Source organism: Erpetoichthys calabaricus, chromosome 15 (assembly GCF_900747795.2).
Source record: "Erpetoichthys calabaricus chromosome 15, fErpCal1.3, whole genome shotgun sequence".
NCBI lineage: Eukaryota > Metazoa > Chordata > Cladistia > Polypteriformes > Polypteridae > Erpetoichthys > Erpetoichthys calabaricus.
This window is the reverse complement of record NC_041408.2, coordinates 30,552,037-30,575,471: the sequence shown is the minus strand read 5'-3', so window position 1 is coordinate 30,575,471 and position 23,435 is coordinate 30,552,037. Positions and strand designations below refer to the sequence as shown.

The window sequence follows — 23,435 nt, the reverse complement described above, 5'->3', positions numbered from 1 at the left end:
GAAGGGTAGATTAGAAATAGGATGAAAATTACTGAAATTAGTCGGATCGGTGCCAAGTTTTTTCAGTATTGGGGTAATTGCAGCAGTTTTAAAAGATGACCTTTGGTTAGTCACTTCTAGTCCCACTGGAATTACATCTGGGCCAGTTCCTGGTCTCTGTTTAAACCAGGGATGCTGAATTGAAGCTCCCACCAATCCTGGAGCCCTGCAGAGGTCTGTCTATAATACATAGCAGGAGTTCATGAATGGCATGATAAAGCTCTCTTCTGCCCCCCAACTGGGCTGAACCTCCCACAGGTATTTCTTTGAGCTTGTTTGTCTTTAAATTTAAACAAATCCTATTTAAATATTTACAGGGCACAGCCAAAATGATTTATAAAGCAACTTTTCACAAACTTTATGCCTCATTTCATGAATCACACTTTTCAGATATAATAGTTGATAAACTCTTAAATGCATGAATTAGCTAATGCATACTTAGCATTGAACAGCTATTCCAAATTGGACATTTTAGAGTATTTATAGAAATGTTCAAAACACTCCTTATGGTGACAGGTGTTTTTATGGTCAAAGAGAACACAATATATTATGCTGCTCTCTTATTACGCGCATATGATATGTGCTATTGGCAGCCTGCATTTATCTCATCCAACCATTTTCTGAAAAGCTTATTCCAATACAGACAACAGAATCCAATTTTGTATTAAAGTAGCCATCCAGTTACTGAACACAGTTTTAGTGTTGAGAGTAAGCAGGACCTGTCCTGGAAGCACTGAGGGCAAAGTCAGAACTAACCCTTGGTGGGACACTGCCTTATTTTTCATACTGGATGAGATTAAAGTGATCTGTCACCCAGAGATACATGTGTTTGGGATGTAAAAAGAAAAGCAGAATATCTATGGTAAAAAAAACATGAAGACGCTGGAAGAAACTGCAAACTCCACATTGACAAGGAATGGACCAGGACAGAAACCAGTAATAAATGCAACTAGCAAACTCTCAAACCACTGACCATCATAGAAAGGTGGCTCATGTCCTTCTCACAAAACACAGAACTTAGAATAGAATAGTCAGCCTACACAATGTGCTTCACTGCCGTCAGATGTCACCTCTGTTGTTTTCCTGACAGCCATGCCACATGTGAGAAGGACCCAAACCCAGTAACATGGCGGAGGAAGCCCGCACCTCTCAAGTCTTTAGTTGTGCATGACATTCTGTTGTGCTCAGAGTGTTTGAGTTGCATTTGTGGTGGAAGTGATCATTCGACCTATGCAATGTGCGTCACTGTGAGCAGAGCTCTCTATGGTTCTTTTCCTGTCAGTAATGCCGTGTGCCCACATAGCTGTTGTTATCGTGTCACCCAGGGTGCGTGGCCACAGTGGCACTTGCTGTTAAAAGGACCTGAAGCTCAATTATGCGGTAGAAGTAGCCTGCACCTCCAATTATTGGGTCATGTTATGTATAATGTTATAAACTCTCAATAAAGATGAAGATCAAGGTTCAAGTCCCAGTGGTTCATAACTTTCTGCATGACAGATGGACAACCCTTAGAATTTTATTGATATATATATATATAAATATATATATATAATTGTAAAAAGAAAAAGGCAGAAGGAGTGAAAAGGTTTGGGGATGGCCACCCCGTGAAAAAATGTAAATCAGAACTTCAAAACAGAACTGAGGTAACAGGGTGAGACTGGATTAAATATATGGCTGAAACAGGAAGAGGATGGATCAGGGCAGCCGAAACAGGAAATTATGTCTTCTGTAGGTGGGTTCTGGAATAGATATGACGTCATCAGTGGGTGGTCGGATGGTGACGTTATTGGGAAGCATGTTCTTCGGCTGGTCTGCAGGAGGGACAAAAGGAGAAAGTATCAGATGACAACGCCAACCCTTGGTCCGACTGAGAAATAACACCATTTGAACCTGTCAATTGTCTCCCATGTGCATGTGTGTATAGGTTTGGGAGGGGGCAGAAAGAGATACCAATGAGCCTAGATTAATAATATTAATTACAGCTAATGCCGCATCTCTTTTCCCCCTTGATGACAACTGCCATTTAATAAGTGAAGCATTTCATAAATCCGTTGCATTAAAGTACATTAGCTAACTCTGGAACACTCTTGCCTACACAGTTCTTCCATTACTACAATGCCTTTAGCGTTTTTTGAAAGTGTACCACACTGACTGATAACAGTCCAAAGCAATAATAGTAAACCTTTCTGATCTGCAAACTTACAAGACTGGCGACTTGGGGCACCTTTTTTTTATCACTGGTCAGTAGTATGCGAAATAGAGAGAGGAGAAAGGAGTTTTAGTAAAGGCATATGGTGGTGTTTTGTTTTTGCACAATTCTAGAAATGGCAGTTTTAACTGTATTATAAAAGAATAAATTGCTTGTTTGGATCATACAGGTGTCCCTTCAACATTTAAATTCATTTTCAGTTGCAATTTGTTTTAATCTCTAATATCTGGATGTGAAATATTTTTAAATAATAAATCCATTTAACAAGTGATGATACAAGAAGCATTATTTAAAAACCTTCCATGGTTGGTCCATTTTAATATGCAAGGCCAAGAATGATCTGAACTACTTACAAAGCCACGTGGTTTTATTTCTGACTTGCTCACCCTGGATTCCTTTCTGTCATACTGCTAGAAAATCGTTTTCTTAACAAATTGGATAATGTGAGACGCATCGTGAGAAATGCCTACAGTAGTCCTGATCTGATTATCCTGTTTGTTCTCAGTACCTACTGGAAAGAACTTTCTCATTTTTTAAGCATACAGAAGAAAACAAAGATACAGGTTTCACAAAACAGGCACTGTAACTGATAGCCACGCACAGTCGGATATAAATTATGCAGGAGCTTCAGTTGGTACAAGGCTCACAAAATAAATGTTTGACTTGGTGTTATGCTGACGGGCTTATGGGAGTAGCGAAGCACACTGTCTCTTTTATGAAATCATCAAGAGGCCTTTATGAAAACGTTTAAGCCACATGTGCAGAAGGCCTTAGCTGTCTCAGTGCGAAAAAAAATGGGGAGTGTATAGTTTGTCCCTAATACGTTGAGCATTTAGGTGGATTTGTATGTATTAGATAAAAATGGTCTCGTTCTTTTTATCCTTATAGGCTTTTCATGGTTGTTGACTATACAACTGGAGGCTCAGTAGCTGCTACATCTTCTTCTAAGCCTTTAGATATATCTGAAATCCTCCCAGTATCGGCCAATTTAAAAAGGCACATCCAAAGAGGATGGACAGGTTTAAGCTCTTTTAGAACATAAAATAAGAGGGTTACGGCAATTTGGCAGCCAAAAAAGCAGTTTACAGGTCTTCACAGAATTAGTGACAGTATGTAAGAAAGCTGATCAAGATGCTATAGGAAAGATAATGGCATCTGAAAGAAAAACAATCCCTCATTTTTTTAACCAACCTAATCTGGTCTCAGATGAAGTTTCATTGTTTCTTATGTTGAGCCAATAAGGCTTAGTGTGATGGAGTAGCAGCTTTATTCCAGCTTTATTTTGGCTCAGGAAAAGCCGATGAGGGGTACAATTGCTCCATGGATTCACAGCAGCATGTGTAAAGCCGTACTGTACAGGGAGCAAAAAAAGACACAAATCTGGGAAGAATCCCAACATTTTTACTAATGCTTTGCGTTTTCCTTTTACACTGTGGTGGGAATCGAGTGACATTTTTATTTATTAAACCAGCACAGTCATCTTATATGTATGTGACACAGAGGGCTGCATACTTGCAGGTTTTTTTTGGATTTTGCATTGAAGTGTGTTCTAAGGCACCCTCTTAAAGTCAGGACTAAGCAGACATTCCCAAGGGTTTCAGTATTAAAGCACTCAGCATCATAAACAGACTACTCTGCCTTTTGGTCATTTATGTTTTATTTGCCAGGAATTCCTATTTCTTTTAATGTACTTGTTAGCAGGAAATTACAGATTTAACATCCGTAAGGTGACACAGCATATGCTAAGCAGCAGTTAGTCGATGATCTGAGTTCAGATAATAAGTGCAATGGCAGTCTGAAAAAGGAAGACAGCGGCAGGACTATACGCTTTCCACCATACACCATGCACACTATTTCAAGTGTTTGTTAGGATTTTTTTTTACTTACCATTTTTAATCTGTTGTAGTTTTCTTTACAACATATCCAGCTATGGGTTTGGTAAACTGGATCAGTCTCTTCTTACTACACTTCATTTCTGAACACATTGTTTTACCAATAATAATAATAACTATTATAATCAGATCTATTATAATCAGTATTATAAATGTTAGCACTCTCGTAACACAGCTATAAAGTATCTATCTATCTATCTATCTATCTATCTATCTATCTATCTATCTATCTATAAAGCCATGAGTTTGAATGTTAGCCCAATCTGTATGAAGTCTGCATGTTCTCCTTGTGTTTGTGGGGGCTTTTTTCCAGGTATTTTGTCCATATCCTTATGCTAGCTGAAGGCCCGTAATGAGAGAGCATGGATGTGGGTGTGAATGTGCCCTCTGATGGACTAATGCCCTGTCCAAAGCTGGTACCATTCCTGGGATAGGCCACACCTGCCACAACTCTGAATATGGATAAATAAGTAGATAGAACAAAAAGATGGATGGATATGTAATTATATTTTAAAAATTATTTTTATGCAGTGTGAACTCAAAGCATCAGCACACAGTTGTGGGAAGAAGGCTAGGTTTCCTCTTCAAGTAATGATTTAGCAAGAGGATTGTGTTGGGGACATTGCCGTCTGACAACTCAGGGTGTGGAGAGACCAAAAGTCACTGGAGGCAACCGACCCCGGAAGGTTTGAAGCAAAGTACCCAGGAAAGGTTTATAAAGCCACTATGGGCTTGGTGTCAGGGAGTTAGCTGGGGCAAAGGCATGACTGCACAGAGGTGGTTTGACCAAAATGAAACGAGAAAAAGAGAGGGAAAACATGTTGGCGTGAGTTTGGGGGTGCTTGTGACACTTGGGGGTGGGCACACCACTTACCTGATACACAAGGGTTTGAAACATGTTTGTTAGGTCAGGAGAGGGTACAGGTTTAATTGTTTATTCTTTTTTTTTTCTTTATTTGCTCTCTATGTTCACCCCTATGTTCACTCTATGTTTCATTTGTTATCTTTCCTCATTTTACATTATAGATACACTTTCCAAACGTGAGTTGTTTTAAGCCATGTGAATGTCAATTAATTGTATATATAATTTAACATGCATATTGTACCTGTGCCCCCCACAACCCTGTTCAGTAGTAAGCAGGCCTAGAAAATGGTATTGTATGGTATTATACCTGTGTTTATAATGTCCTTCTATTTTATAAAGAAAAGAGTTAAATGGATAAACAAATAGGTAAATGGAGCCAAAAGTATATGCAACCTTTCTACAAATGTCCCTGGAAATTTCTAAAGACAAATCATTTGTTTTTGAGTTAATGAATGGCTACATATCTGCCCTGTTGTAGGCCTTATGTTCACTAAGTCTGTACAGACTTGACGAAGAAGAATTTCTGCTTGTTGCTCCTCTGTATTAGGTTGACAAACTAGCTGTGCCTGAGTCCTTTGATCATATACATGTCAAAATCTCGGTTTCATTTCTTACTGAGTGCCACAGTAAACCTGGTGTTCTTTCAGCCTGCATCCATATGAATCTTGAATTAAAACAAAACATCTCAGTCGGATGTATCAGGATCACAGCCGAGTTCACCATCAATTTGAGGCATGTGACAAAACCCTTGATCATATGAAAGACTACATTTTTGTAAACAACAGTTTGAAAAATAGAAGACAGGCTGTAAAATCATTCATGGTTTAGAGCAGTATGTCTCCTGTGTCCTCCAGAAAGGCAATAATGCCATCATGTTTGAAAAAGAATGCTTCAGTTCAAAGCTTCTGAATTATCTAGTCAAGCTCTTCAAACATGTAAACAAACAAAATGTCTGGCAAGTGTGTGATGCCGCCGTCTGTTTTCCTCCCCTCTGATTTGCCAGGCCTCCCAGCCGCAGATTGACAGCTGAGACGGCGAGTGAACTTGGAAGTGATGCCTACACAGCTGCTCTGATGCATGACCCCTGGTCCTGGACCCAAGCAGGTAAAAAAGCAGGCAGTTATTTGAGCGAGCTGCTGGGCGCATTACAAACGGGAGGCGTCTCATAGCCTGAGGGCGTGAACGGGTCAGCGGTGCAATGAACTCAGCCTAATGCCGTTTGCAGGCCTTTGTGCGCTCAATATGGGCTGCTGTGTGCTCGTTGCAGAGGTTACGATTAACACAGATGAATAAAGATGAATACTCATGTTTTCTAAATGTAAACTGTTGAAGAAAAATGCAGTGCATATAGTCAATCTTTATTTTAAACAGATGCATTCCCTGTGATTTATAGTAATGCAGCCTTATGCTGGTACCTAAATGAAAATAATATAACTTGTATCTTTAAAAGTTATATCCTAACTAAATGTTATGCACTTCAAACAACATTTACACTGTTGCAATTCTCTAAGTGCCCATTCCTCCACCATGATAAAACGTGTTTCTTACTTTGTTTGCTGCCTGTCATTTTCTAAACAATTCTGAATAAGCTGAATGGTAGCTAAAGTAACAATTGTGTTATTCGGTGACGCCTCCTCCCGCACCTGCCTTACAGGCAGGCGGCTCTGAGCCACCCAGTGTCACCTGACAGGGTTCAGGGTGCTGTCCGACAAAAGCTGACTCATCCAGCATATGGCTCTTTGTCTCTAGCACAGGTTCATACGCCTGCCAGTCCTGAAGAGGAGTATTGAACTCTCTGGATTTTTATTGGGCCCCTATTTTTTATACATTTTTATTTTTTTTCTTAACTCTCCATTCCTGTGTCTTGGTGTGAGTTACTCTGTTTACATTTAAAATTATTTATTTGCTTCTTCACATTCTGTTTAATTCAGAAAATATTGTGGTTAGCAATGCTTCATAGATCCGGAATCCTGGCCTTGAATTACAGCCTGGGTGTTATAAATAATGCGTTTTGTACGTTCTACTCTTATCTGCAGGAGTTTTCTCCCGTTTTAATCCCAAACCCCACGATGAGCTCGTTAGCTTGATTAGTGACTCTGAATTAGCCCACAATGAAAAACGAATAATGCCTCTGTGGGTGAGTTTGCCCAGAAATGAAATGGCAGCCCATCCAGAGTTGGTTCCTGCCTTGCTGCTGGGACAGGCTTTGGTCTGCATGACTCTGACATGAACTGGAGCACTATAACAATCCTAAAATGTAATGTACTAAAATTTGCCTTTTCTTTGCAGGAAATGACCTTGCTGATAATATAGAACAGGTAAAGCTGCTTTATAAAATTCTCTCATAAATATAAATATGAATAAATTCATGTCAATGAAATGGAGAGGTGTAACTCAGTATTATCTGACTTTGCTCTGCCCGCCTTGCAAGTGAGGACCATAATGGGTATGTTTTATGGAAATGGGACAGACTATCAGGCGAAACGCCAGTTTACCTAGAGAAGTGTCTAAATGAAGACAAGATCAGATGCAGCCTGCCTGTCTTCCTCCCGGTCTTACGCATAGCTAAGATCATTTATGCAAGTGGTGTACTGTATGGAAGAAAGCATTATACAGAAGAAGATATTTCGGTGTCCGTGTTTTCATTTAATTTTTTTAATAGTACACATTTCTTTAAATGTAGATATAGAATAGTTTAAGAGGCCCACTCAGACTCAATTGATTGTTTTTCCAGTGCTATGTTGTTCTTTTGAGTAGCTCGCTCATTTCAGGCGAGAGGTATTTTCTTCTTCTTTTTCTGCAAGGCGCAGGGTTCTAATCCATTTTTGATCACATTTGCAACATTAATCTCTGTGCTTATTTCTCACAATTCTTCAGTTTGTCCCAAGTGTCTCCCTTTGCTGAGGAAAAAAGCAAAGAGAATGGCAGGGGTGGGGTGTTTTTCAAGTCAGGATTGGCAGTGCTTTGTGCGTTAGGCCTGCATAGCAACCTCCAGCATTAATCCCTTCTCTGGCTTCAGGTTTTTTCTGTATTTTTTTTCTTTTTTTTTTAATTTTGCAAGGTCAGTAAAGTAGCACACATTGCCGCCTTACAAGGAGCAGAGCAGAAAAAAATCGGATTGTCTGTGCTAAGCACCAATCAGTGTGTTTGAACCTTTTTTTTTTGGTTTGCTTTGTAATGTTCTTGTTTATTTCTTTCAGGAAACTGAAGAGATGGGATCACTTAAAGTAATCCACTTTGGCTTAGTCTAGTCCTGCATTCCTCAAGTTTTCATTTTGATGATTCTGATGTCTTTTGGAAACCTTCAAACTTTATTGTACTTTAGGTTGGTCTTCCATTTTTTGACAAAAAAGCCAACACTATTTTTTAATGAAATACAATATATACAAACAGTAAAGAGTACAGCAAAGTACCACAGCACTCCTAACTCAAAGCTCTGTACGTAGTTTCATATTAATCTGGGCAGCAGCAGGCCACAGGATTTGAATCCTGGCCCATTCTGCATGTCCTTCCCGTGCCAATATGAATTTTGCTCCAGATATTCCAATTTTCATCCCCAAGTCCCAAAAGATTGGCCCTGTATCATATATTCATTGGGGTGCTCTTCAATAGCCCGGTGCCCCATCCAGGGTTGATTCCTGGTTTGTCCAGATGCTGTCAAGATAGGCTCCGGCTTCCACTACCAGAAACTGGATTAAGCAGGATTGCAGATGGATGGATGAGTGACATGTGCTTGTGTATGTGCTTCTTATTCTTCATTCAGGAGTTACTGCATTGGATATTTTGCTTCATGTTGATTTTGAATAGAAGAGTAATGTATTTTTTTTTATTAAAAATGTTTTTTTACATTTAATAAAGCATTATAAGAATTCCCATTTTACTCTTTATAAATATTGCTTTTGATGAGCTTCAATGGCTCAATGAAAACAACATCCGCTGCATGCTAATTGGATGAGGAGGGGGAGTCGTTTTTCTGATAGGACAGGTTCATACATACAAACATGAGTGAGTGAAAAAAATTAAATGATATGAAAGGAAGCAAACATAAAGGCGGGTTAAACTTACTGGCCACCAAAACCAAGCGTTTTTTGAAGCTGAATAAAAATGTGTATTAGCAACAACCTGTATTGCAATATTCTGTGATAAGGGCATTTATGAATATCTACATGGGTCTTAAAAAAAACCATAACAACCAAAATGTGTTTCTGAAATGGTGCCATACTCCTGTCAGAGCTGTTGATGGTCTGTATTGAGGATTAATCTGACAGCAGCCAGTGATCCATAATCCTTTACTATATCGTAATCTATTTACTTTGCATTCTAAGAGGATTTTCGTATAAAAATATACAAGAGATGCCTGAAATGTACATAAGATCAGGGAAGCTCTGTTTCTACAATCCGCTTCTTATTATTAAAATCTTTATGTCATTCTTGGAGTTCTTCTCAGGAAAAGGTAGATATAGATTATAGATCAAGCTTTTCCTGATGGACCTTTTTTCTTTATTTTTTTTTTAATTCCCTACTGATATGTTCATCACTGCTGTCAAGTTTCTTAAACTAGCAAATTGCATATATGAGTGGTCCACTGCCATCTTATAAGCTGCTCTTATTATATGTGTATTTGGAGGATACTCTAAATTACCACATGTATGCTCAGATTGTGGATTTTGAACTGTGACATTTTTTTTTCTTTTTAACCAGTAAATTCAGAGAAAATGACAGTATCATTTTAGTTACTTGTACAGAAAAAAAATTGAGTAAAAGCAACAGCATTCATTTGTTTTCTTTAATGTTTTCTTATGAAAACTGCAGGAAGCCAACAATTGTCCAAGACAGGCCTTGGACTATAGCACAAAATCCACTTGCATGATGTGCCGGGCCAAGATGGATCAAAAACATTGGAGTGTTAATTACCTGGCCCTTGATTATTAATTTTTTTCCTGAAATGTCCAGCTAATCATAATTTTGTTTTTGCTTAATTTGACATCAGCACTAAGGTACTCCAAATTTTTCCTGGAGTTTCATACTTGCCAGTGACAAAATAACAACACTTTCTTTTTGTACATTCCTTATTTTGTTTGTCTCTCATAGCATCTCTTGGTGAGTTTAACAATTGTTTTATGAACATTTAATCAAAATATAGATATGTCAGATTTACTATTTTTAATCCTGGTTGTCAGATCAAACTGCACAATGTGATCTTATTACTATATAAAAAAAGATGTTTAACATGTTTAAATGACTCTTAACAGTTCACAGTATCTCAGCTAGAGATGGATACAGCCTTTTAGATCTCCTAACAATTTTTGTAACTACTGCATTATACTGACTTCGTCTTTCTGGACTATGGAGGGTCTGCATCTGCATGTGCTTAGCTCAGAAATGTGCGTCCAACTCTTTATTGGCTTAGTATGTGTAACTGTGTACATAAGTGTACTCCATTATGGCCTGCTATCCCATCGACAATTGGTTCTTGTTTTGTATCTGATGCTATTGGAATAGGCTTCTGCCCCATCACTCTAAATGGAGTAAGCAGGTTCAGTAGGTAAATGAATAAGTGGATAACTACTTATTAATTTTATTTTTAAAAAGTGAAGGAGCTGTTAATAGCTGTTATGTCAATGCTATTCTTTGTTGTATTTTAAAGTTTAGTTAACTAGCTAAATAGTCAATACATTGTTGTCATTCACTGTCATCGTAAATAATTGATCTGTAGCTGCTAACAGCAGGAGGTGCAGGACAAGTGCCCTCTTTTTCTTTGGTATAATATATGAGGCTTTCAAATCATCTGCAGACTCATATAAAAATTTGTTTTAGCAAAACAACGCATGACCTTCTCTGCAGAGCTGAGAGAATAAACCTCTTGGTTTGCAGGGTCTGTAACATTACCAGAACATATCTGATAACACCACCCATTTGCTAGTCTCGCGGGGCCAGACATGATTCTCAAACGAGACTGTGTTTGGGGACAACCCATTAAAAAGTGTGTAGTGAAAGCGGGGAAATCCTGAGTTGCAAAGGCTACACCCACACGGCTTCTACCTAAAATACCTGCCCCTAATATCTCCTGTCCGTGCATTTTAAACCACCGTCAGAGTTTCACAGAGTGCAAAAGATACTGAAGAAAAGACTCGATTCTGACAGAAGATAAAAAGCTAAAATTGCTGTTATTCATTCAGGAGTTCAGTAGCACAAGGTAACTGATGCGGAATAATTAATTTACATGTTGTAATGAGTGCTGCGACAGTGGAGACAGAATGACACACACACACACACATAGCTACTGGGCTCCACACATTTGAAAAGTGCCTCTGTCTGCTATGAAATCTGTCTTGTCATTTTAAGTAATTCATCCCTATATGGCATAACAACAGGGTGTAGATAAGCATTGTGGTCTATAGATATACTGCGTGTTAAAACACTGTCGTGGCATGTTTGTATTTCTTAATAGACAATAATGTTAAAATTTCTTTAAATATCTGTTTAAACATGCAATCAGAATGTGGATGCTATGCAGCCCCATCTGTGTATCTACTAGTGTCATTAGGCGGATTTGTTAATTTGGGTGTTTTGAGTGTGAAATCTGCATTTCCCATGGTTCTTCATTATTAGCTCTCTTAACGGCTGTCCTTTTGATGTGGTGTGACACACTGTTTACTTTAAATGTATATTTTGCAGTTTATATTTTCATGAACATGGCTGCCAATTCTTGTAATCTTACATCACCTCCTAAACTATTGTCATAAAGCTGAACAACAAATTCTGAGCCAACATTTAAATGTAAAAGGAGTAACAAATTAAAAATAGCTTGCCTTAATGCTAGAAGTATCAAAAATAAGGTAAGTGAGTTGGAGTTGTATGTAGCAGAGCATAATTATGATGTTATAGCAATAATGGAAACCTGGCTAAATAACAAAGATGGGGATGAGTGTAACATAGAGGGATACACATTTTTATGAAGGATACACAGAACAGAAAAGGAGGTGGGGTTGCTGCTTATGTCAAACAGAATTTAAATTTAAGTCCGCTTCAGTTGGACGATGAGCCCCATCGTAGTGAGGACATGTGGCTTTGCCTGGAAAATATTAGGGAAAGAGGTCTTATTTTAGGAGTGTGTTATAGACCACCCAATTCAGACAGTAATTTCATCAGAAATATTTTTAGTAATATCAAAAAGGCAAGTTTACAGGGAGATATTATAGTCATGGGGGATTTTAATTATCCAAATATTAACTGGAATAACCTTGCAGATGGAGGAGCACAAGAGCAGGAGTTTTTAGAAGTAATCAGTGACAGCATGTTAAAGCACCAACATGGGGTGATGCCTGTCTGGATTTAGTATTTTGTAATAATCAGGAAAGAATTGAGAGTGTAGAGATAATTGAATCACTAGGGTCAAGTGACCATAATATAATACAATTCTCAGTATTTTGTAAGAGTGCAGATGCAAAGACTAAAATTGCTCTGTTGAACTTTTGTAGGGCAAGTTTTGAGCTGATGTGACAAAGTCTAAGGAGGATACACTGGGATAAGCTTTTAAGTGTGGAGACAGTCGAGGAGCAGTGGAACAGGTTTAAAAATGTTCTAGATGTAATGCAGGATGGATACATACCTAAAATTGGAATTAATAGGAAATTTTTAAAAACTCTACAGTGAATTAATAAAGATTTAAAAAAGAAGCTGCAAAGGAAAACACTACTTTATAAGGCTTATAAGACTAATAACTGCAAAGTGAATCGTACAGTGTATGATAACATGATAGCAACCATTAGGAAGGATATCAGGGAGGCAAAAGACAGTTGGAGAGGAACATGGCAGATAAGGCAAAACAAAACCCTAAGTGAGTCTTTCAGTATTTTAGTAATAAAAGAACAGTCAAGGAGGAGGTGAAGTGCATCAGAAATAGTAAAGGGGAATTAAAAGATACAGGCAATGAAATAGCGCATGCCCTTAACATTCATGTTTATTAGGTCTTCACAAATGAGCAAGTGGAAAACCTCCCAGAGGTAAACACGGCTACTAAGGAGATACTGAGGTATTTGGAAATTATAGAGGCAGAAGTGCTGCTCAGATTAAATAGGCTGAAATCAAACAAATCACCAGGACCAGATAATATTTACCCTCGAGTTCTTAAGGAAGCTTGTGAGTACATTTATAAACCCTTGACACATATTTTTAGGAAGTCGCTATGCACTGGAGAGATTCTAAAGGACTAGAAAATGGCAAATATCATCCCATTATATAAAAAGGAAGACAGGGTGCTGGTCCCAAGCCCAGATAAATGGGGAGGGTTACATCAGGAAGGGCATCCAGTGTAAAATTTTTCCAAATCAATATGCAGACAACAATACAAATTTCCATACCGGATCGGTCGAGCCCCGGGTTAACAACGACCACCACCAGTACTGTTAGTCAACAGGGTGCTGGCAGAAATTGGCCTACTGTTGGCCGAAGAAGAAGTAGAAGAAGAGTGGGGAGACATGGCCGGAGGCAGGAGGAGAGGAGGAAGGTAAAGAGAGTGGAACTGAGGGTAGGAACTTTGAATGCTGGCAGTATGATTTGTAAGGAGAGAGAGTTAGCAGTTATGATGGAGAGAAGGAAGGTTGATATATTGTGCAAGCAAGAGACTAAATGGAAGGGGAGTAAGGCCAGGTGAATCGAAGGTGGATTCAAATTGTTCTATCATGGTGTGGATAGGAGGAGAAATGGAGTAGAGGCTATTCTGAAGGAACAGTATGTCAAGAATGTTTTGGAGATGAAAAGAGTGTCAGACACAATAAAGATTATGCAGCTGGAAATAGGAGGTGTGGTGATGAATGTTGTTAGTGCATATGCCCCACAAGTTGGGTGTGCAATGGATGAGAAAAGATTTTTGGAGTGAGTTGGATGAAGTGATGATAAGTGTATCCAAGGGACAGAAAGTGGTGATTGAAGCAGATTTCAATGGACATGTTGGTGAAGGGAACAGAGGAGACGAGGAGGTGATGGTTAGGTATGGTGTCAAGGAGAGGAATGGAGAAGGTCAGAGGATAGTTGATTTTGCCAAAGGGATGGACATGGCTGTGGTGAATATGTATTTTAAGAAGAGGGAGGAACATAGGGTGATGTACAAGAGTGGAGGAAGATGCACACAGGTAGATTACATCCTATGCAGAAGTATCAATCTGAAGGAGATTGAAGACTGCAAAGTGGTGGCAGGGGAAAGTGTAGTTAAGCAGCATAGGACGGTGGTCTGTAGGATGACGTTGGAGATCAAGAAGAGGAAGAGAGTGAGGGCAGAGCCAAAGATCAAATGGTGGAATTTGAAAAAGGAAGACTGCAAGGTTGAGTTTAGGGAGAAGGTGAGACGGGCACTGGGTGGTAGTGAAGAATTACATTTACATCATTTAGCAGACGCTCTTATCCAGAGCGACTTACAACAGTGCTTGTTAGTTTTTTTTTTTCACATACCCCTTGGGGTCAGAGCGCAGGGTCAGCCATTGTACAGCGCCCCCTGGAGCAATTACAGGTTAAGGGCCTTGCTCAAGGGCCCAGCAGAGTAGGATCTCTTTTGGCACTGACGGGGATTCGAACCAGCAACCTTCGGGATACCAGCACAGATCCTTAGCCTCAGAGCCACCACTCCGCCCAGACAGTTGGGAAACTACAGCAGATGTAGTAAGGGTGACAGAAAGAAGGGTGCTTGGCGTGACATCTGGACAGAGGAAGGAGGAAAAGGAAACCTGGTGGTGGAATGGGGAAGCACAGGAGAGTATACAGAGGAAGAGGATGGCAAAGAAGAAGTGGGATAGTCAGAGAGATGCAGAAAGTAGACAAGAGTACAAGGAGATAAGGCACAAAGTGAAGAGAGAAGTGGCGAAGGCTAAAGAAAAGGCATATGATGAGATGTATGAGAGGTTGGATGCTAAGGAGGGAGAAAAGGATCTGTACTGATTGGCTAGACAGAGGAACCTTAGCTGGGAAAGATGTGCAGCAGGTTTGGGTAATAAAGGATAAAGATGGAAACGTACTCGCAAGCGAGGAGAGTGTGTTGAACAGATGGATAGAGTACTTTGAGAGGCTTATGAATGAAGAGAATGAGAGAGAGAAGAGGTTGGATGATGTGGAGATAGTGAATCAGGAAGTGCAATGGGTTAGCAAGGAGGAAGTAAGGACAGCTAAGAAGAGGTTGATGAATGGAAAAGCCGTTGGTCCAGAAGACATACCTGTGGAAGCATTGAGGTGTTTAGGAGAGATGGCAGTTTAGTTTTTAACCAGATTGTTTAATGGAATCTTGGAAAGTGAGAGGATGCCTGAGGAGTGGAGAAGAAGTGTACTGGTGCCGATATTTAAGAATAAAGGGGATGTACAGGACTGTAGTAACTACTGGAGGATAAAATTGATGAGCCACAACTGTGAATTTCCCATTGGGATTAATAAAGTATCTATCTATCTATCTATCTATCTATCTATCTATGAAGTTATGGGAAAGGGTAGTGGAAGCTATGTTAAGAAGGGAGGTGATGACTAGTGAGCAGCAGTATGGTTTTATGCCAAGAAAGAGCACCACAGATGCGATGTTTGCTCTAAGGGTGTTGATGGAGAAGTACAGAGAAGGCCAGAAGGAGTTGCGGTATTGTATGAGGAAGTCGGGAGTGGCAGAGAAGTATGTAAGAGTTGTACAGGATATGTACGAGGGAAGTGTGACCGTGGTGAGGTCTGCAGTAGGAGTGATGGATGCATTCAATGTGGAGATGGGATTACATCAGGGATCGGTTCTGAGCACTTTCTTATTTGCAATGGTGATGGACAGGTGGACAGACGAGATTAGACAGGAGTCCCCATGGACTATGATGTTTGCTGATGACATTGTGATCTGTAGAGAGAGTAGAGAGCAGGTTGAGGAGACCCTGGAGAGGTGGAGATATGTTCTAGAGAGGAGAGGAATGAAGATCAGTAGGAACAAGACAGAATACATGTGTGAATGAGAGGGAGGTCAGATGAATGATGAGAATGCAGGGAGTAGAAGATGATCCGCTGTGGCGACCCCTAACGGGAGCAGCCGAAAGAAGAAGAAGAAGATATAAAAAGGAAGACAGGGCAGATCCAAGCAATTATAGGCCAATAAGCTCAACATGCATCACAGGAAAATTAATGTAAGAAATTATGAAGGATAAGATTGAGCAACACCTGGCAAGGACAGGAATTATTCTGAACAGTCAGCATGGATTCAGAAGAGGGAGGTCATGTTTTATTAACATGCTGGAATTCTATGAGGAGGCAACAAAAGGATATGATCAAAGTGGAGCATATGATATTATTTATCTGGACTTTCAGAAAGTATTTGATAAGGTGCCACATGAGAGATTAGGCATCAAACTAAAAGAAGTGGGAGTTCAGGGTGATGTTTTTAGATGGGCGCAGAATTGGGTCAGACACAGGAAGCAGAGGGTGATGGTGCAAGGAACCTCATCAGAATTGACCAATGTTAAAAGTGGTGTTCCACAGGGTCAGCGCTAGGGCCGCTGCTATTTTTAATATATATAAATGATTTAGATAGGAATATAAGTAACAAGCTGGTTAAGTTTGCAGATGATACCAAGATAGGAGGATTAGCAGATACTGTAATTTGGAATCCGTTATATCATTACAGATGGACTTGGATAGCATACAGGCTCGGGCAGATTTGTGGCAGATGAAATTTAATGTCAGTAAATGTAAAGTATTTCACGTACTGTAGGAAGTTAAAATGTTAGGTTTGAATACACAATGGGCAGTCAGAGAATTGAGAGTACACCTTATGAGAAGTATTTAGGTGTCATGACTCTAAGCTATTGACTTCCCAACAGTGTTCAGAAGCCATTAAGAAGGCAAACAGAATGTTAGGTTATATAGCACGATGTGTGGAGTACAAGTCCAAGGAGGATCTGCACAAGCTTTATAATGCACTGGTGAGGCCTCATCTGGAGTCCTGTGTGCAGTTGTGGTCTCCAGGCTACAAACAGGACATAGCAGCACTAGATAATGTCCAGAGAAGAGCAACTAGGCTGATTCCAGGGCTGTAGGGGTTGAATTATGAGGAAAGATTAAAAGAGCTGAGCCTTTACAGTTTAAGTAAAAGAAGATTAAGAGGTGACATAATTGAAGTGTTTAAAATTATGAAGGGAATTAGTCCAGTATATTAAGACTGTTATTTTAAAATGAGTTCATCAAGAACACAGGGGCACAGTTGGAAACTTGTTAAGAGTACATTTTGCACATGATAGACATTTGGAATAAGCTACCAAGTAGTGTGGTAGACAGTAAGACTTTAGGGACTTTCAAAACTCGATTTGATGTTTTTTTGGAAGAAATAAGCGAATAGGACTGGCAAGCTTTGTTGCGCTGAATGGCCTGTTCTCGTCTAGAGTGTTCTAATGTTCTAACAGAGAGCACACACAGCACCTGCGACAACATATCATTCATGTTTACTATTCATCCACTGATGTCTTCAGATGCCAATGTATAAACTGATGCTACAGAATGTTTTTTCCCTTGGATCAGGTTATCTGTATTTTTAACAAGTGCAGTGTGATATCTGTACATAAGGCACACATTTATATGTCTAACTGGGTTTTTCTAGGAGACTTTTTGACTGGAGACAGTTTATCGCAATCAGAAAGTTGCTTTTTGTCGGACCAAGTTAATGAGAGCACCTCTGATCTTGCAGTTCAAAATCACCGCCCCTACTATGAGTGCCACTTTCATAAGGCATTGGAAATGTGACACTCAGTCACATGTAAAAGTTCCCACCCAGTTTTATGTAAAATTTACTCATGGTTGCCTCCAGATGTGTGTTCATACATATGCTGGTAGGGCAAGGAACAGGGAGATGGCTCCATCTTTTACTCTTTTATCAACTAGTGACTAAATTAACTTTGCCAACCTTGATGGATAATCCTGCACACCAGTTATCATCTGAAAGTTTGTACGTCTATGTGCCCAAGAAAAATGTTGGCTTCTACCTTTATACACCAGTGTCTACAGTATTGTTCTCTCCATCTGTGTATCAGGTCAGCTAGGGTTCAGCTTATGCTCCGTGGCACATTACATAGGCTTGTTTCCTGAAAAAAAAAGGAAGGCAGTCAAGCTATAGCCTTTGTAGCGGGAAGCAATCCACTCTCTTCTGGAACAGAGGATGACCAGTTCTCTTTGCAGCAGAACACTCAGACACACACACACACACGCTCGCACACACAAACACACCCTAAAAACCTCTGGCAGGATTACTATCTCTGAACAAGCTTCATTTCCAAACCTCTTGTGCCTTAAAGAGTGACGCTTTTCCCTACAAAGTGGCAGGAGACACAGCCAAGGGCCCAACACTAAAAGTAAGCTGAGGAAGACAACACCACACCATGGACATGGACAAATGACTACATGAAGAGACGATGAGCGAGTCCAAGCACAAGCAACGTTCTTCACTTTAACCCAAAGCAATGGCATTCAGCTCTTCATACCATAGAACATCATCCTTAAAGGTTGAATATCATGAAACTGTTCTTCCCAAGATAACTTGGAACTCTAAGTAAGCTAGTAAACAGCCCCCTAAAGACCTCCTTTTGTTCAACTGTTACTGTGTAACAATCTCCTGATTAACTGTGTCAGGTAAACCTTTAACGTTTACAAGTTTTTACTTAATTTGAAGACAAAATGGCTAAATGGCTTGCATTATAGTCTAAAGGTTTAGCCCCCATGGACATACAGATGTGCTTTAGAGTGAGCTGTGGCTGACTGATGCCAGGCAAAAATGCTTATAAAATCAAGAAGTTCCAGAAAACCCCTAAATGAACAAAGAACAGCCAGCAACTTCTGTATTCATTTTTGTCAGACCCTAACCCTAACCCTAACCCTATCTCTTATTTTATGTCCATATATAATAAGCAATTACCAATTTTATAATTCAAATGTAAATAAATAAATTTAATTGTCTCTTAAAATGAATGTGCCTCACTTACCTTAATATAAGTGTAATAGTTGGGATTCCCATCAACAGAGAAAGGAAAAGAAAGTAAAGTAGGGGTTTTACTGAAATATCTAATTCACCAAAAGAAAAACCAATAAATGATTAACATGAATTGATAAATACCTCTTCATCTCTTCCACAGTTCCTGCAGTGTTAATGAAAGTGAACTTTTAAAATTTGTTGTTGTCTTGGAGTTTACAGAGAGGAGGACCACATAAGTCTTGATTTCTGTCCTTTGTTGGAGAGTCTTCAGCTATGATTCAGCTCTGCTGCTTTACAAATGACTGTGGGGCAAAGAGCCAAGGAGTAGGTCATCTCAGGTGGAAGGTGTGGTTTGGTGTCACTGTACATACATACATAATAAACAGTTCATATGTAAGTGATTAAAATCAGCCATTGGGAGACTGGATTATAAATCTCAGTACAGGATATACAACTTTAGTGAGGTGCTGCTAAAGCTGTGTATAATATTAGGCCACATCTGTCACGCTCAGGCGTCATTGTTGCTTTGGTTACGAGCTGATAGCCCCCTTCCACGTAACGTTCAATTTCTATCTAATACATGGTGCAAACAAAATGTTTTACTGAAACTATTAGTCTAGTTTTAGCTTTGATTTTCAAAACTTAATTTCACAACATTCCCTCTGGTGTTTGACTTACAGTTCTCTCATTCATTTTGTCAAATTAGATTCTTTGGAAATCTCACTAATAAATATTTAATAGTTAATGAATTAACCTCTGTCTGAACAGTGGAGGTTGGTGAAAAAAATTTGGGAGGTGGCGCAGTTTATGGGGTGACAAAATAAAGCAGCACTTATTTATTATACAGTGCCTTTCACATCTATCTTATCTATCTATTATATAGTGCCTTTCATATCTGTTTAATATATAGTGCCTTTCATATCTATCTATCTAGTCATTCCACATGCTGTTGTGGTCCTCATTATACTGTCAGTGCAAATCTTGGACCCATAGACCCATAGGACAAATGGCTAAAATGGATTATACCTGTTCCACCATGCTGCCCAACTTCATACCAGCTTTCCTATTTTTATTGAGCTCCAAAAACTTAAGTCCATGACATACAACAGCCCCCTTATTCGTCCCATAACTTGCTCTATAGATGTGGAAAGGAACAAGTCCACCTGCCACCCAAATTTTATACTACACCTGTCTTTAAATTCCCCAGTCCCCTGCCATTTTGCCCAGTTCCCCGTTCTGCCAAAACCCACACCATAGTATCCCATGTCTGTCTGTAATCTTTCAATAACATGCACTTCCGACTGTCCAATAATGCATCCATAGCATAAATTCAATCCAAACCTTAATCTGCCTCTGCTAAGAGAATGCCCAAACTTTGGCTGTTTCCACTGTATTCTACAGTATAAATCCACATTATGTAATCACCACTTTTTCTCAAGTCTTGAATCACAATTTATCATTTACCACACCCACAGAGTCATTCCAAGTTTGCCAGGCTTACCTCACTTGCGCACAAACTCGCATTGTAAGATCCACAGACCCCCCCACATCTTAAAACATTACTTGCCCCACAACTTGTCTTGTACTACACCCACAGCAAAAGTCCAAACAAAATCTTTTTCTGCCTTTATGATCAGGATACCTATATTTCCTTGAACTTAAATTTTGCCCTTCTTTCCTTCAGCCCTGAAAATTTCTCAATTTCTTTCTGCCTAAGTTGAGTCATTTCACTAAGCCTGCCAAAAAAACTAACCTCGTGCTATTGTCAAGAGCAGTATTTCTCAATCTTTTCTTCTGTAGTGGCAAACTTTTTAAAACCAAAATTATTCCAAGGCACACCACTATCTTACTGAGCACAAACACATTATATCTGATATAAGTGCTCAACTGCCTGAAGGGGCAAGACTACCGGAAAAGCCAGTAAAAAATGGAGCTCTGAGATCAGCACAGACATGCCACTTTGCAAACACTTTGGTGACATCTCCTTGTTGTTTCACACCTTCTTCCAAATTTCAGAGGAAATTTGTATGCCTGCTATCTACCAGTGCTGTGAGGTTTACTGGCGACCATACTCACAGAACAGATGGACTCTAGCAGCCTGGAGATGCATCTGAAGTGCTCGAAGTGCTATGTCTACAACATAGCGATTGCAGAGATTATTTTATGCCAGCTACTCCAGGTAGTCCTGTCCTCCTCAGACAGGTTTTGACCACCTGTGGAGCTTGTCACTCTCAGTTCAGACCCAGGTGAGCAACAATATTATTTCCACGGCTCACCTGGGTAGCCTTCATCACTGTGCTGCAGCACTTTGGTTGAAAAACACTGCTCTAGATGACTGCAGCTACTTTCATGCCACTTGGCATTTTTCAGAAAGATGTTTTAGATCTTGTATCCCCATCATTGTTCATAACGCTTCAATACTTTGAAACAGCAAACAGGGAAAGAAAAAAAAAGGCATTACTTACACCACATCCAGTTAGCCAGCTCCGTTTGCCATAACAAGTGAAGAAAATGTCTGTGTGAGCTCATCCTCAAACGCTTGCCTGGTGCCGAATTCTTAAGTCAGGTCGATCCAGTCCAACTTCTTTTATCTCTTCAATTGAACGATTTAAGAAGGGGTGTTTCATTAAAGAAATCAGCAAATTTTCTTTGATTTCTGAAGTTCCACTTGAAGTTGCCATCACTCTAAAGTCATGCTCACTCATCTATAGTTATGGTAACGGTGAATGTGAACTACAAACCTTTGATGTAAAAATGAAACAGTGCGTCAACAATTGTCCAATCACATTTGATTAAAAAAACATAAAACAATACTAATTTGCAAATGAGTAACATCTGCCAAGCAAATTAATTAAATAATTAGGTCACTGGAGCTACTTTGTCTTGAACATGCTATATGCATTTGCATTTGAGTTAACATTCCTACCTTAGATCAATTCCTAGTTTGTTGTACTTTTCCTAGTGACTTGGTTTTTGTTGATGCTCATTACAAAACAAAATTTCACAGGAATGTGTATTATTTTGAATTGAAGCAGGTAATCAGTAGGAATAAAGTATGAAGGAACAGTATGTCAAGAGTGTTTTGGAGGTGAAAGAGTGTCAGACAGAGTGATGATTATGAAGCTGGAAATTAAAGGTGTGATGATGAATGTTGTTAGTGCATATGCTCTACAAGTTGGGTGTGCGATGGATAAGAAAGAATATTTCTGGAGTGAGTTGGATGAAGTGATGGACAGTGTACCAAATGAACAGAGAGTGGTGATTGGAGAGGATTTTAATGGACATGTTGGTGATGGGAACAGAGGAGATGAGGAGGTGATAGGTAGGTATGGTGTCAAAGAGAGGAATAAAGAAGGTCAGATGATAGTGGATTTTGCCAAAAGGATGGACGTGGATGTGGTGAATACGTATTTTAAGAAAAGGGAGGAGCATAGGGTGAAGTACAATAGTGGAGGAAGATGCACACAGGAAGATTGCAGGATGGTCAATGTGAAGGAGACTGAAGACTAATAAGTGGTGGCAGGGGAAAGTGTAGTTAGGCAACATAGGATGGTAGTCTGTAGGATAACGTTGGAGAACAAGAAGAGGAGGAGAGTGAGGGCAGAGCCAAGGATCAAATGGTGGAAGTTGGTAAGACTGGCACTGGGTGGCAGTGAAGAGTCGCCAGACAGCTGGGCAACTACAGCAGACGTAGTAAGAGTGACATCTGGACAAAGGAAGGAGGAAAAGGAAACCTGGTGGTAGAATGGGGAAGTACCGGAGCGTATACAGAGGAAAAGGTTGGCAAAGAAGAAGTGGGATAGTCAGTGAGATGCAGAAAGCAGATAAGAGTACAAGGAGATAACATGTAAGGTGAATAGAGAGGTAGTGAAGGCTAAAGAAAAGGCATAGGATGAGTTGTATTAGAGGTTGGATGCTAAGGAGGGAGAAAAGGACCTGTACTGATTGGCTAGACAGATGGACCGAGCGGGAAAGATGTGAAGCAGGTTAGGGTAATAAAGGATAAAGATGAAAACACTCACACGTGAGGAGAGAGTGTTGAGCAGATGGAAAGAGTACTTTGAGAGGCTGATGAATGAAGAGAATGAGAGAGAGAAGTTTGGATGATGTGACGATAGTGAGTCAGGAAGTGCAATGGATTAGCAAGGAGGAAGTAAGGGCAGTTATGAAGAACGTGAAGAATGGAAAAGCTGTTGGTTCAGATGATATACCTTTGGAAGCATAGAGGTGTTTAGGAGAGATGGCACTGGCTTTTTTAACCAGATTGTTTAATGGAATCTTGGAAAAGGAGAGGATGCCTGAGGAGTGGAGAAGAAGTGTAGTGGTACTGACTTTTAAGAATAAGGGGGATGGGCAGAACTGTAGCAACTACAGAAGGAAAAAATTGATGTGCCACAGCATGATGTTATGGAAAAGAGTAGTGGAAGCTAGGTTAAGAAGGGAGGTGATGATTAGTGAGCAGCA

General features: G+C 39.7%; 1 protein-coding gene and 1 long non-coding RNA gene across 4 annotated transcripts in view; one reads left to right on the top strand and one right to left on the bottom strand.

Annotated features, from left to right (window-relative positions):
- The window catches only part of wdpcp (WD repeat containing planar cell polarity effector), a 424,187-nt gene extending 415,309 nt beyond the window's left edge, over nucleotides 1–8,878 (top strand). For 2 of the 3 annotated variants that reach the window (XM_051919684.1, XM_028820594.2), the window contains 3 exons: nucleotides 6,009–6,109; nucleotides 7,295–7,323; nucleotides 8,206–8,878. In XM_051919684.1, the coding sequence (XP_051775644.1) occupies nucleotides 6,009–6,109; nucleotides 7,295–7,323; nucleotides 8,206–8,256 (181 nt within the window). In that variant the 3' untranslated portion in view covers nucleotides 8,257–8,878. Of the gene's footprint in view, nucleotides 1–6,008; nucleotides 6,110–7,294; nucleotides 7,324–8,205 lie in introns of those variants that run through there. The other variant, XR_007933616.1, reaches the window with a different exon arrangement.
- Nucleotides 1,695–19,062, bottom strand: LOC127525992 (uncharacterized). The gene is made up of 3 exons (XR_007933619.1): nucleotides 18,982–19,062; nucleotides 17,989–18,087; nucleotides 1,695–1,850 (listed from the first exon to the last, which is right to left on the bottom strand). It is a non-coding gene; the product is annotated as an uncharacterized LOC127525992 (long non-coding RNA).
- Between the last annotated feature and the right edge of the window lie 4,373 nt (nucleotides 19,063–23,435).